At 35.2% G+C, this 16,003-nt stretch overlaps 1 protein-coding gene across 5 annotated transcripts in view; it reads left to right on the top strand.

Moving 5' to 3' along the window:
• SMARCA1 (SWI/SNF related, matrix associated, actin dependent regulator of chromatin, subfamily a, member 1) overlaps positions 1-16,003 on the top strand; it is a 118,020-nt gene that overhangs the window by 19,888 nt on the left and 82,129 nt on the right. For 3 of the 5 annotated variants that reach the window (XM_036270590.1, XM_036270586.1, XM_036270588.1), the window contains exons 10-16: positions 2,778-2,887; positions 4,197-4,423; positions 5,332-5,453; positions 8,132-8,167; positions 9,309-9,461; positions 14,860-14,992; positions 15,587-15,735. In XM_036270590.1, coding sequence (XP_036126483.1) covers positions 2,778-2,887; positions 4,197-4,423; positions 5,332-5,453; positions 8,132-8,167; positions 9,309-9,461; positions 14,860-14,992; positions 15,587-15,735 — 930 coding nt within the window. The remainder of the gene's footprint in view (positions 1-2,777; positions 2,888-4,196; positions 4,424-5,331; positions 5,454-8,131; positions 8,168-9,308; positions 9,462-14,859; positions 14,993-15,586; positions 15,736-16,003) is intronic. The other 2 variants (XM_036270587.1, XM_036270589.1) reach the window with 1 other exon arrangement.

The following is a 16,003-nucleotide window of genomic DNA, read 5'->3' as shown; positions in this document are numbered from 1 at the left end:
GGCCTTGTACAGCATTCTTTCCCATTTTCTGTAACAGCTATTTCACACCTTCCCTTATCTCCTCAAGACTTCTATCGCAGGTATTCTATGCCCTCCTCCTTTCTTAGCAGGTAACAATATTCCTGTCTCAAAGAGAAAAGAGAAGTCATTAGGGTAGGAACCCCAAGGGTATCCATCTTCCAAGGATATCTGCATGTGTATTATATTCTGTCTGAATGGAATAGGTGTTGTTTTCTCTGGGCAATGTCTAATTCTTCCAATGTGAACCATGGATCACATCTCTTCCTGTTTCCCATGGAACTTTCCGCATGATTTATCCTTTGTACTCACTGAATTTTCTACCTCTCCCTCCAATATTGGCTTGTTTGCCTCAACATGTAAACATTCTTGGTTATGTCCTTTATTAAATCCAAACTCACACCCATCCCAACCACCCTTACACATATAATCCCTCAACATCATGTCCCTCTCTGTGATTCTGTTTTTTCCCCCCTTGATAGCTAAGCTTCTTGAAAGAGTCGTTTATCCTCTCCCTCCATACTGCCTAATTTCCTCTTTTAGGTACACTTCTAAAATTAAAGAAATTGGAGTTTTGTGTGGAAGTGGATGCAGATGCATGTTTGCTATTTTTTGTCTACTGTTTTTCATGAGAATCTCAAGCCTTCTTTACAAATTAAAAAATAAAAACAAAAATGTATTGTCCACCTCTCCCTCTCTCCCCCTACCCTGGCTAAATGTAAATGGCAGAAACCCTGTCTGTTTTCTACCACATTATGCCCTGTGTGCCTGGTCCAGAGTAACTGCTCATTAAACATTCATTTACTTGAATCCCTAACAGTCATCATGCTGTAAATATTTGTTCAGCGTTAAACAGAACATGTCAGAAAACAAATTACCTTAAGTAGTGGGGCATTTTTTATAAGAATGCAGAAGCGGAGTAGAAGACAAATCTTTCAAAAAACTTGTCATAAAAGTTGTAGTGTAGCTGGGCCTCAGATGTTAAACTTGGTCAGATCTGGGAACTGGTTATTCTGTGTCTAGTGGGTTTTAGTCTCTCCTGGATCCATTGACCACTGGCTTCTATCCATTCCATACAGCTGAAACTTATCTCACAAGTCTTCAATGATTTTTAAATTGCTGTATTCAGGGTATACCTTTTGGTCAGTAGCTTGGCTTTTCTGTAATGTTTAGCACAGCTAACCATTGTTCCTGCTTGAAACTTTCCTGCTTGATTTCTGGGGTATGGAATGGATTTTCTCTTCTCTTTGTCTGCGCCTCGCCTCTCAGTCCCCTTTATGGGCTTTTCTTTTTTTAAATCTTTATTATTGAAAGTATTACAGATGTCCCCTCTTTTTTTTACCCCATTGACTCCCTCTTCCTTGCTCCCATCTCCCTCTGGGCTTTTCTTTTCTTTGTCTGTTCCTGAAAATTTAGTGTATTGTAGGGCTTTGTCTTTGGTTTTCTTTTTCATATATGCTCTCCATGGGGATCCATTTATTCCTATAGTTTCAGCTACCATCTGCATACTTAGAACTCCCCAGTTCATCTCTCCACATCTCTGTCCTAAGCTTTAGACGTATATATTTCACTGCCTTCTAAGTCTTCTGCTAAATATCTCACAGGCAGTTTAAATTCTTAAGAATCTAAGAGGCCCAAACCAGAAACCAGAAGTCTGTTTTTACTTTCCCCTTTTCCTTACCTCCCATAGAACTCTAATAATAGCTATAGTTTACTAATGTCTGCTGTGGTTAAGTTCTACATATGTACTGCCACAAATTATCATAGCAGCCTTAGAAGTAGGTATCATTATCCCTATTTTAAAATGTTTGCCATATATATACCATAAATATATATTTTTGGATGAATGGATGAGGAAACAGGCTTGGAAAAGTTAAGGAACTTGACCAGCTCACGAAAGCTAATCAGGGACTGAGCTAATTGTTGAATTAGCTTGATCTGGATTTGAATTCTGTTCCTACCACTTACTAGCCAAGTAACTTTGGCTATATTTTTAAAATTAAAATCATTATATTTTCCTAAAAGGCTTATTATAAGGATTCAGTACTCATTATATGAAGTTCCTGGTGCAGTGCAATATCTGGAACATTGCAGATATTCTATAGATAGTAGCACTATTATTTTGTTATGGTAGAATCTGCCTTGTAGGTATATACTAGTTATTTCATTTTTTTCTGTTTATTCATCGCTTCCTTAACACTGAGCCATTTTCTTTCATATGTGTAACTATTTTGAAATTGTCTGAACTTTTGTTTCACTTTTAGAGACTCTGTGATCCATACTCTGAATTGATTTCTTCTAACGTTTAAAAATCTTATGTGACAGCAGATTTTTAAAGGCTCTTTTATATTCAATAGTCAGTAATCTTGTTTTAATTTCTTTTGTATTTTGTGCTATCAGATTATGCATGTCTGCTATGCATGAAACATAGTGCTTTGTAAAGGGATTAATCTTAATCTTAATAGAGATTTTGTAAAATTGAAAGGGGGTTACATAGGTGTAGGTGCTGATCATACATTTGGATCTTGGAATACTAAAAGTTCAGTGTGCAAAAAAGAATCGCTTAGCTAGTGAGGAAGCCTACCTAGCACCCAGTGTTTTTCTCAAATTTGGAAATTCTTACAGATCTTAGATTATTTCTCACGAATGTCATGGGTCTAATGTATTTTAAAGCTTTTAAAGCACTTTTTGGGGAGGGCTTTGCTTTAGGTTTATATGTTAAATGTATGATAATTTTTATAAACATTTTAACTTTTTAGGTTTTAAAACCGTTTTTGTTACGTCGTATAAAAACTGATGTAGAGAAGAGCCTGCCTCCAAAAAAGGAAATAAAGATTTATTTGGGACTGAGTAAAATGCAACGAGAATGGTGAGCTATTTTATTTTTATTAGAATTTATTTATGTATAAGGAGTTATTAAAAATTAGCTTTGTAGTGATACAGTTATGCCTTTAGTTCAGAAATTACATTTGAAAAAGGACAAAGTATGTAGGATAACAATACCAGATACATTTCATGTTTAAATGGCATGTTTATTTCAAATATTTCAATAGAAAATCGGTGAGTATTTTATGTAACCTTTGGGAAAGAGCATTGGCCTTGGAGTCTATAGACCTGTGTTTGAATCCTGTGCTTTCTACTCTTAATAGCTATATAGCTTGGGCAAGTTATTTAATCTCAATTTCCCTTCTGTAAAATGAGGATAATAATACTTAGCTTATCAAGATGATGTCACTGACCAATTTGTTAGTTATTTTTTCATCAGTGAAAATAGTAATAACTATAGTAATAATTAGTAATAAGATGGGTGAAAATATCAGTGATTGTGTATATTACAAAAATAGAATAAGCTGGAATGGTTTGATAAATACAAGCAAAGCAGAAAATTGACAAGAGGAGTCACAAGGAATCATAAGTTAGACATGTTAATAGTGTAATAATGCTGCTAAGAGAAGCAAAATGTTGCTTATATAAGTAAAATTAGATCATTTATAATATATAATGACTTCTCTACTATTGAAACCGGTATAAGGTATTGGTGAAGAATATATTTTTCTGGACTCAGACATAAGATCAGACTCTGGCTTTGTCCCTTTCTGTGGCTCTGAGTAAGTTGTTTCAGTTTTCTTAGCTGCTTTAATGTCAATCTGTAAAATGGGGGTGATACTAGTACATACATATTTCAGTGCTTTTGTGAAGATTTAACAAGATGATTCATACAAAGCCCTTGACATGATACGTGGCACTTGCATTCAGTACAGGTTGGCTCTTATAATTAAATATTCTTACTGTTCAAGTGAATACATTGTCCTATTTTTGCCTGGATGAAGGTCTAGAAAAGAAAATGAGAAATGTTTATAGGATCAGGAAAAATTACCTATAAAGACAGGTGTAAGAAATTGTGACTGTGTATTGAATAATTATCAGATATAGTTATCTGAATAGTTATCAGCTGATTGCATTTGTAGTAGTGGAAAAAGCAGGAGGAAACAGGTTTATAGGCAACAGACAAATTAAAATGTTTCAATTTTCACTACTTTCTTGGATTTACTGATCAGATTTACTCTCAAATCTTGTTTATCTTTAAATGGGACTCTAAACTGTTCTCCAAAGGGATATTTCTTGATGGCATTAGACCTTTCTAATAATCAGTGATTAATTATAGTTTAAAATTTTAGGTATACAAAAATCTTGATGAAAGACATTGATGTTTTAAACTCTGCTGGCAAGATGGACAAGATGCGACTCTTAAACATTCTGATGCAGTTACGAAAATGTTGTAATCACCCTTACCTGTTTGATGGTGCTGAACCTGGTCCACCCTATACTACTGATGAGCACATTGTCAGCAATAGTGGTAAAATGGTAGTTCTTGATAAACTGTTGACCAAACTCAAAGATCAGGGTGAGTTACAAATCTTTCTATTAACGTGAAATAACAATATTAATGACTAGCATATGAATAACATTTTTCAGAATCACCCATCATTCATTTATTCATTCATATGTTCAACAAACATTGTTGAGTACTTAATTAATATTTACCAGGGATTGTCCTACAGGCTGGGTTTAAAAGGATGCGTAAGACACACAAAACAGTCTTTGCCTTGGAGAAGCTCACAGTGTAGTGAGGAGGAATAATTGGAGTTCATTGTGATAAGTACTGTGATTTGTTGAAAAACTGGGAGTTGGGGAAGTGGTCACAGAGATGACATTTGAGGTGAGCCCTGGAAAAAGTATAGGAGTAATACATTGGAAAAAGGAAGGGAAGGGTTTTCCAGAGCAATGAAAACAGGTGTGAAAGAAGTATTTGGGGGTAGAGTGCCAGTCATGAATGTGGGAGGATGGATGGGGCCATATTACAAAAGGCCTTTTAAAACATGCTTTAAGGAATGTGTGCTATGTTGAAGGCAGAGCAGGGTGCTGCAGGGCATTTCAGAGAAATCTTAGCTGTGGAAAGTGACACAATCAGACTTGTATTTCTGGAAGAGAACCTTGGAAGCAATATGGGGGAATCTACTAAGGAGGAGAGACTAGAAAGAAACTAGTTGGGAGACTATTGCAGTAGTCCAGTGAAAGATTGTGTGGACCCATTGCTCATCCTCAGGACAGAGTAAAGGCAGACTTTAAATCATCTCAACAAATGTATAACTCTGTTTAGCATCCCTTGGAGGTGTGTGTGTGTATAAATGTGTGTTTACTTATATTTATATTGCATTTGATGTTTATTTTTATTTTTGTAAATTCAAGTTAGTTTTACACAAGTTAAATAACTTGCTTTTTTTTTTTTTTTTTTTTGATTAAATGTCTTAGGTTCAAGGGTTCTCATTTTTAGCCAGATGACTCGATTGTTGGACATTTTGGAGGATTATTGTATGTGGCGTGGTTATGAGTATTGTCGACTGGATGGACAAACTCCACACGAAGAAAGAGAGGTGAGGATGAGAAAATAAGAATTCAAAATTTAGAGTTCAGTTAAGCCATGTTTTCATCATTAGGTAGTTTTGAACTTTGGCCATTTCTTTAACTATAGGTGCATTGAATTTCTCACTGCCACTCCTCCGTCTCTGAGATTTTCAATTTGGCTTCCATTACACGAACTCTTTACCAATCATTCTTTCCAAGGTCTTCAAAAACATTCTCACTTATATAAAGGATGCTACACCATCACATTCTTACCTTCTCTAACCACTGCCATCTCTGACTTTTTGATTACTAACTGTTTCTCAGCTTACTCTGATTTTATGTCATTTTCTTTCCTTGATTTGCCTCCTGCAGTAGACCCTTACCATTCGTGGAGTTTAACATTGAGGTTTTTCCACTTTATAAGCAACCCTAAAGACTCATGAAACATAGTGCTTTGTAAAGGGATTAATCTTAATCTTAATAGAGATTTTGTAAAATTGAAAGGGGGTTACATAGGTGTAGGTGCTGATCATACATTTGGATCTTGGAATACTAAAAGTTCAGTGTGCAAAAAAGAATCGCTTAGCTAGTGAGGAAGCCTACCTAGCACCCAGTGTTTTTCTCAAATTTGGAAATTCTTACAGATCTTAGATTATTTCTCACGAATGTCATGGGTCTAATGTATTTTAAAGCTTTTAAAGCACTTTTTGGGGAGGGCTTTGCTAATTTATCTTCTCTTTTCTGTGATCCTTCAGGACTCTGTCTTTGGCCTCTGTTTTAAGTCTGTACTCATGCTCTGGGCAGAGATCGTGATTTCATGGTATAGTGGAAAATGCATTGAACTTGGTTTCAGAAGACCTGAATTTTAGCACCAACTCCACCACTTTGTAGTGTGTGCAAGCCATTTAATTCTCTGAGCCTCAGTATCTTTAACTGTATTAGAAGGGTAATATTAATACCTCGGCTTCTTTTATCTGACAACGTAATGAGGACCATTGGATATAATAGGTATGAAAGCAGTTTTTAAATTGTGTAGTGCAGTTTATACCGCATGTCATGAAATTGCACATAGTCCTTTTTACCTCTCAGCTTTAGGGCCCCTTCTCATACAAAGGCTCAGCTCACGGCCCTCTCCTTCCATAGCTACAGTGGGCCCTCTGTCCCTTGTGCGTGTCATTGAAGCCTGGTTAGAGCTTAGGATAGTGTCCACAGCAGGCACACAGGCTCTTTTCATATTAAGGGTTTACCTACTACCCACTCTGGTGGAACACTTGCATTAACATTTACGATAGTGGGACATTTCAAAGCTTACAATGTCCCCCTGCTCTATAGTATTTTACTCTTTCTGAAATGGTAACTTGAAGCTTTATTAGGCTTTTGCTGATTGATTCTGGAGAAAGGGTTTCTCCAAATCCACTTTACTGTAGGCCATATTAGCACCATTTCAGATGATGTTTCTTCCTGGAACAAAGATGATACTAAAGCAGAAGAGTAGATGCTTTTTGACTTCAGCTAGTAATTTGCATTTCTGGCTGATTGCTCTGATCATAAACAATGTAGGTGTTACCTAATTATGCCCAAATTCTTCTGTTCTCTTAAGATTTCAAATACTGTTCTTCCTTTAGAGGCTTTAAATTGCATGTATTGGCTTTAGATAGAGCCAAGTCAGAGCTGTTCATTTTTTTTGAAATGCCCTGCTTTACCATTATGTTGTTGACCACACAATCATTTCAATTATTTCTTATTATTTTCCCAGTAAGAAGAGGAAGACCATGTTTGATTCCTACCTGTAATCATTTCCCACCTGTTAATAAACAAGTCTTTCTCAACAGCTCACAGATTTGCCCTTTCTCCATTGCTACAGCTAAATTCAGCTAAGTGTTTGGTCATCCTCTGACTCAGTTCCTGTAACTTTCACTTAATTGGCATCCTTACTTTTACAGGGAAAGGGACTAACATTTGTCAAATAACTACGATAAGCTAGGTAGCTTACAGTTCCAATTGCATTCTTCCAGCAGCCCAGTAAAGTATTGGTATAATTTGCTCTACTTGAAACTGTGTCTCAGAGAGGTTAAATGCTTGCTCATATCCACATATGTACTAAATGGTAGAGTAATGATTCATGCCCAGGTTTTTGCTATTTCCTCTACACCAAATTGCCTCTCACTACACCGTGCTGCTTTCTATACTGCCCCTTCTACATGCTATACTGACTGTGGCAGTGGGAGTCACCGTTTCTGCCTGCAACTTTTGACCATGCCATTCCATTCATTAAAAATGTAACTTCCTATATTTTGTGATTATAACAGTAGTATTCAATTGCTGAAGGAAATTTGGAAAATAAAGAAATATTTCTGGACAATCTTTTAATGTATATATTAATGTACATATTAAGTATATAAATATAAGTATATATATATAAAATACACATTAAAAGATTACAATTGATATACTATGTACATTTATATATAAAGTTCAGTATCCTGATACTTTTTAATAAACATCAAATTGTACTTTCCTATATCAGTAAAACCATCATTGTAAAATAATTTTAGTGTAATACTTCATGTTATGGATAAACTATAAATAATTTATCCCCCTATTGTTGATCATTTAGGTTGTTTCCAATTTTTCACTATTATAAATAATGGTAAAGTGAAAGTCCTTATACATAAATCTTTGTGCACATCTCTGATTATTTCCTTAGGATAAATTCCTAGAAGTGGAATTACTGGGTCAAAGGGTATGAACATTTTTAAGAGTCTTGATGCATATTGCCAAATTGCTTTCCAGAAAGGTTGTACCAATTTATACTCCCAGCAGCAATGTATGAGAGTGCCCGTCTCACCGCCCCCCTCGTCAACATTGAGTATTATCATTTTTTAATCTTCAAAAAGTGGTATTATGCTTTAATTTGTATTTATTTGATTACTGGTGGATTGAACATTATTCTTGTGTTTATTAGCCATTTATGTTTGTTCTATGTATTGTCTGGTTTGTTTTGTTTTTTTTTTTTTTGCTTATTTTTCTTTTGGTGTCTTAATGTTTTTTTCTAATTAATTTGTACGAGATCTTTATGTAGTAAGGATATTAACACCTCATTACTTTTTTAAAGTATATGTTTTTTTGATTTTTTAGAGAGAGAGAAAGGAGAGAGAGAGCTAGAAACATCGATCGGCTGCCTCCTGCATGCCCCCTACTGAGGATTGAGCCTGCAACTCGGTGACTGGGAATCAAACCAGAACCTCTCAGTCCATGGGACAATGCTCAATCCATTGAGCCACACCAGCTGGGCAACATTTCATTAATTTTTAAGATTCTTTACTAAATATCTTTTGATTACCTTCCCTATTACTTCTCTGTTTGTCCCTTTTCACCACATGGAAATAAATCTACTTACCTTCCCCTATATCTGTTGCCCTCATTCCCATTTCTAAAACTTTCTCTCTCTTGGTTGGTCTCCTAAACTATACCTTTCGTATTAATCCTTCATAAACTAATGAGAATGAAGTTGAGATATCTGACATTTTGCCCCTTAGATATATGTTATCTCACTCAATTAAAACATTTTCACTATTATTATTTTAAAATAATTCAAATGATCTATTACTTGCTTAGTTACATTTGTTTATATGATTGTTCTAAGTTTGTCTCTATTGATGTAAGCTTATAAAGATTAGGAAATTTATGCAATATACTTTCTACAGCAATCCATACAGTACATTATATAGGTAAATAGGTAAATTTAAATATTTTAGAAGGTGGAAGAATGTTATGAAGTGGAATTTGAGTCTGCATGTTCAAATGTTCATTTTTAAGGACTCTGGTAATATAATTTGATTTTTCTCTCTTTTTCTTCCGTCTCCTCTGTCAATGAAAACCAGGATGCAATAGAGGCCTTTAATGTTCCTAATAGCAGCAAATTCATCTTTATGCTGAGTACCAGGGCTGGAGGTCTCGGAATTAACTTGGCCAGTGCTGATGTGGTTATACTATATGATTCAGACTGGAATCCACAGGTTGACTTACAAGCTATGGTTAGTAATCTTTAATGATGTCAGAAATTTATTTTCGCTCAGAATACTATTGTTATTTATAAAGCACAAAGGCAGCTTATGATAAAAGGGTAACAACAATTTAGGGAGGTTTTGGAGGTGTTAAAACAGATTGTCCTGGAAAACAAACAATTTTGCAATTATTCTAATTGCAAAAACAAATGAAGGACATGAAAACAAAGAAGGTAAGAAGGTATCAAAGAAAAATATTCCAGAGAAACATTTACCTCCTAAGGTCAGTATCAGAAACTATTCTACCATTAAAAAAACTTTTTTTCAGGGAGCTATTTCTCTTACCTTTCATCATGGTGTCATTTATTGAGCAAGAGCTACAACTTTGTCAATTTGTGACACATTTTAAGATAAAGGAATATAATTTCAGAAGTAAAAAATTTCAAAAGAGCTATTCATTCAAAATCCCAGGAAGTTATGGTACATCTGTCTTTGGAAGCTATGTGCTAGTGAGGCATAGCTTAGAAGTCCTTCATTTTGTTTAATAATAGAGAATTAAAAAATATTGACCATTGGAACATTTTTAAATCAACATGCTTTGGCATAATTATTATTTTAGCATGGTACTGAACTACCTGTTTGATATGATGTAAGTAGGAGTAAGCCCCAGAAAGTTACAGTGTTACTGAACTGGAAAACTTACTGATTTTATTTCCATAAAATTGTTAAAATATAGCTGTTTTTCCATTTACGGATTTGAGCTTTAAATTTAAAATATGTGTAGGGATGTTGCATTCTCTTTCAGTGTTCTGTGTTGAAGGTGTTACTGAGCTCTAGTATTTTTATATTTAGTGAAAGGGCTGTTTTGAACCTTTTTTAAAAAATATTTCTTATTGACTATCTCCTCCCTTTACCTGTTTGCTCTGGCAGCTTTTGTGTTTAAAAAAAACCACTATCCCTCGATGTTTTTATATTATCAGAACTTGTCACCTGTCATCTTTACCAAGTATAAATCCACAGGACCACTTCTAGACCAATATATATAGTAAGGATATTAGTATCCCATTAATTTTATGACTCTTTACTACAGATTCCTGAATTGCTTCAGAAAGCAGAAGGAACTGTTTGATGATGAGATAAAGCTGAATTTTGCTGCCATAGCAACCCTTGTTAACTACTTTGTTCCTAACTTACAAAACTCGCTCATGTGGAAGATGTTTGGATTTAGTGGCTTACAGTTATTTAGTAACTTAATCTAGAAACTTTCAGCTCCCCATAGTTCTTATCTTTTAAAAATTAATTTAGTTTTAAATTATAGTCAACATTGGGCTCGGGTATACAACATTGTGATTCAACATTTGTATACCTTATGAAGTAATCACCATGTTAAGTCTACAAAGTTGTAATGATGACTAATGTTACCTATGCTATACCCCTGTGATTTATTTTATAACTGAAAGTTTGTACCTCTGAATCCCCTTCATCTTTTTTGCTCACCCTGCCTCTGTCAACCATTAGTTTGTTTTCTGTATCTCTGAGTCTATTTCTGTTTTGTTTAGTTTATTCATTTGTTTTGTTTTTTAGATTTCACATATAATTGGAATCATACAAATGTCTTTCACTGTCCCACTCATTTCACTTAGCAAAATATCCTCTAAGTCCATATGTGTTGTTGCAAATGGCAAAAGTTCATTTTTTATGGCTGAGTAATATTTTATTGACTACATATACCACATCTTCTTTATCCATTCATCTGTTTATGGGCACCAGGGTTGCTTCTGCATCTTGGCTATTGTAAATAATGCTGCAATGAACATAGGGGTCCACGTTTCTATTTGAATTAGTGTTTTAGTTTTCTTGGATAAATACCCAGAAGTGGAATTGCTAGGTCATATGGTAAGGCTTTGCCCATTTTCCCTCTGGAAAATTTTTATTAATGGTACAATAGGATAATTGCAGATTTCTTTGTTTCCAGGGGTCCCTTGATATTCTTTAAAAAAATTTTATAGTTTAAAACCAGATGAAGACACTACAAAGAGCCCTGGCCAGTTTGGCTCAGAGGTTAAAGTGTTGGCCCGCAGACGAGAGTCCTGGGTTTGGTTCACGCTAAGGGCACATACCTTGGTTGCTGTTCATCCCTGGCACTGGTTGGGGTCCTGAGGCTGGCAACCAGTTGATGTGTCTCTCTCACGTCGATGTCTCTCTCTCTCTCTCTTCTTCCCTCTCTCCTTCTTCCTCCCTTGATCCCTCCTGCTCTATCTGAAGATAAATGTAAAAATACCTTGGGTGAGGATCAAGAAAAAAAAGACACTACAAAGAAAGAAAACTACAGACCAATATCCCTGATGAACATAGATGCCCAAATCTTTAACAAAATATTAGCAAATCGGATCCAGCAATACATTAAAAAAATTATTCAACATGACCCAGTAGGATTCATCCCAGGGATGCAAGGCTGGTACAATATTCGGAAATCAATAAATGTGATACACCACATAAACAAAAGGAAAGCTAAAAACCATATGATCATATCAATAGATGCTGAAAAAGCATTTGACAAAATCCAGCACCCATTTCTGATAAAAACCCTCAGCAATGTGGCAATAGAGGGATCATATGTTGACATAATAAAGGTCATATATGAAAAACCTACAGCCAACATCATACTCAATGGGCAAAAACTAAAAGCATTTCCCTTAAGAACAGGAACAAGACAGGGATGCCCACTTTTGCCACTCTTATTAAACACAGTACTGGAAGTGTTAACCACAGCAATTAGACATGAAGAAAAAATAAAAGGCATCCAAATTGGAAAGGAGAAAGTGAAACTATCATTATTCGCACATGACATGATATTGTACATAGAAAACCCTAAAGACTCCATCAATAAATCTACTAGATTTAATAAACAAATTTGGCAAGGTAGCAGGATACAAAATTAACATCAAGAAATTGATGGCATTCTTATACACCAATGATGAACTCACAGAAAGAGAAACTAAAAAAGCAACCCCATTTACCATTGTGGCCAAAAAATTAAGATACCTAGGAATAAACTTAACCAAAGAAGTGAAGGACCTGTTCTCAGAAAACTACAGGACATTGAAAAAAGAAATAGAGGAAGATATGAAAAAGTGGAAGCACATACCTTGATCATGGATTGGAAGAATTAATGTCATTAAAATGTCCATGCTACTCAAAACAATCTATAGATTCAATTGAATACCCATCAAAATACCAAGGACATATTTCACAGAACTAGAATACTTCAAAAGTATATATGGATCCAAAAAGACCCCAAATAGCCACAGCAATCTTTAAAAAGAAGGACAAAGTAGGAGGGATCACAATACCGGATATCAGGTTATATACTACAAAGCCATTGTAATCAAAACAGCCTGGTATTGACCCAAGAACAGGCATATAGATCAATGGAACAGAACAGAGAACCTGGAAATTGACCCAAGACATTATACTCAATTAATATTTGACAAAGGTGACAAGAGCATACATTGGGGTAAAGACAGTCTCTTTAGTAAATGGTGTTGGGAAAATTGGACAGCTACATGCAAAAAAATGAAACTAGACCATTAACTTACACCATGCACAAGAATAAACTCAAAATGTATAAAAGATTTAAATGTGACTTGTGAATGCATAAAAATCCTGGAAGAAAATGTAGGCAACAAAATTTCAGACATTATGCGCAGCAGAATTTTCACTGATACAATGCCTAAGGCAAGAGAAACAAAGGAAAAAATGAACTCATGGGACTACATCAAACTAAAAAGCTTCTGCACAGCAAAAGAAACAACCATCAAAATGGAAAGGGAACCCACTATATGGGAGAGCATAATTGCCAAGGACACATAAGGTAAGGGATTAATTTCCTAAATATATAGTGTTCATACAACTTAACAAAAGGAAGACAAAGAACCCAATTAATAAATGGGCGGAGGACTTGAAGCCACACCTCTCCAAAAGGACATACAAATGGCCAAGAGACATGAAAAAATGCTCAACGTCACTAATCATCAGAGATATGCAAATTAAAATAACTATGAGGTATCTCACTCCTGCCAGAATGGCTGCTATCAACAAATCATCAAACAAGTGTTGGCAAGGGTGTGGAGAAAAGGGGTCTCTAGTACACTGCTGGTGGGAATGCAGGCTGGTGCAGCCACCATGGAAAACAATATGATGTTTCCTCAAAAACTTAAAAATTGATCTGTCATTTGACCCAGTGATCCCTTGGAATATACCCTAAGAAGCCTGAAACACTAATCAGGTAGAATGTATGTACTCCTTTGTTCATAGCAGCAGTATTTACAATAGCTAAGATCTGGAAACAGCCCAAGTGTCCTTTAGTAGCTGAGTGGATAAAAAAGCTGTGGTACATATACACAGTGGAATACTATGCAGCTGTAAGAAAGATCTCTTATCCTTTGAAATGACATGGAAGAACCTAGAGAGCATTATACCAAATGAAATAAGCCAATCAGAGAAAGACAGATACCACATGATCTCACTTGTTTGTGGAATATAATGAACAAAATAAGCTGATGAACAAAATAGACCCAGAGACAGAAGGGGGAGTATGGTTCATACTGACAGACCTCACTGGAGTGGGGCGGGGGAGATGGATAAGATAAGCCAAAAAATTTATATGCATGTATGCGTAGCCAATGGACATAGACAACAATGCTGGGGGGTTGGGGGGGCGGGATGGGGAGGATGGTGTCTCGGGGGGAAAAGGAGAAACATCTGTAACAAATAAATTAATAAAAATTGGGAAAAAATGAAGGAAAAAATTTTATAATTTACTTTCAGTACTATTTTGTATTGGTTTCAGGTATACAGCCTAGTGGTTGGACAAACATACGTTACAAAGTGTTCCCATTGATATTTCCAGTACCTGCTTGGCATCCTACATAGCTATCATAATATTATTGACTATATTCTATATGCTGTACTTTACATCCCCATGACTATTTTGTAACTACCAATTTGTACTTCTTTTTTTTTTTAATTCTCACCTTAGGACATTTTTCCATTTTTTTGTTCAAATAGAGCAGGAGGGAGAGAGGGGCGAAGAGAGAGAGAGAAACAGACATGAAAGGACACATCGAGTGGCTGCCTCCCGCACGACCTTACCAGCGCCGGGGACAAACTGCTACCAAGGTACCTGCTCTTAGTAAGAGCTGAACCCTGGTCTCTCTGGACCACAGGCCAACGCTCTAATTGCTGAGCCAAACTGGCCAGGGCAATTTGTACTTCTTAATTCCTCATAGTCATCATGCTTTTTTCAAAGTGGTAGGTATGAAGACATCAGGAACTATTTTATTTTCAGAATTTTATAGCATATTTTGGCTACACTGCATTTTATGCAGAATACCCAGTATCTTATAATAGATTTTTTTTCTATTAGGATCGAGCACATCGTATTGGTCAGAAGAAGCCAGTACGTGTGTTCCGTCTCATCACCGACAACACTGTTGAAGAAAGGATTGTAGAAAGAGCTGAGATAAAACTGAGACTTGACTCAATTGTTATACAACAAGGTATTTATATGTATAAACTTAACTAGGTGTTTTATTTCAAAAACACATGCAACTTTCTTCAAAGGAGATTGCTTTTAATGAAAGTTGACCAAAATTTGCAAACTTAGTGAGAGAAAAATGTCAGTTTTTAAAACAAACTGTTAATTTAACTCTTACACTGAAACCTTGCATTCACTATAAGCTAGTTAAACATTACTAGCTTTTAGCTGCATGTCAATGGTATATATTTTGAAGTACTTGATATTATTTAGCAGATAAAATGTCTAGTTAAAAAAAGTTTTTAAACGTGTACTTGAAGGTGCCTTTCCGTACAGAGAAATTTGATATAAAAAGCAGTTTGTACTTGAAAAAATGTTTCTGTCATTCCGGGTTTTAACTGAATTTTATAGAAGGAAATTCACATTGAAATGGAAGGTATGATAGAAGAAAATCTTGTAGGGCCGTTCATTAAAAAATAACTTTAAAGCTAACTAATTTTTGTTTTTTTTATAAAGCTTTACTTATGGATAAATGTGGTAGTGTCTTATTAGAACTATTATGCCATGCTTCCTCTGGAATATAATAGTATGTATACAACTTTTATTTTTCTGTTAGGAAGACTCATTGACCAACAGTCTAACAAGCTGGCAAAAGAGGAAATGTTGCAAATGATACGTCATGGAGCCACTCATGTTTTTGCTTCTAAAGAAAGTGAACTGACAGATGAAGACATTACAACTCTTCTGGAAAGAGGGGAAAAGAAGGTTAGTTAAAATGCATTTGTTTTCATGATGGATTATTTTGAAATCAACATACTTTAGGATGCTTTTGTATTTGTGTTGTTTCAAATGCATGTTTTAAACTATATGCTTCAAAAGACTCATGTTCTCTCTAAGAATTTATAGATTTATATACTGGGGTAGTTTAGGTTTCTTTCTTTCTTTTTTTTGTGAAAGACTAAGAACCAGAGTTTAATATTGAATGACCTTATACTACATGCTTATTAAAAATAATGTTGGTATAAAAGCCAAA

This window comes from Molossus molossus, unplaced genomic scaffold (genome assembly GCF_014108415.1).
Source record: "Molossus molossus isolate mMolMol1 unplaced genomic scaffold, mMolMol1.p scaffold_m16_p_2, whole genome shotgun sequence".
Lineage (NCBI taxonomy): Eukaryota > Metazoa > Chordata > Mammalia > Chiroptera > Molossidae > Molossus > Molossus molossus.
This window is presented reverse-complemented; position numbering and strand designations above follow the sequence as displayed.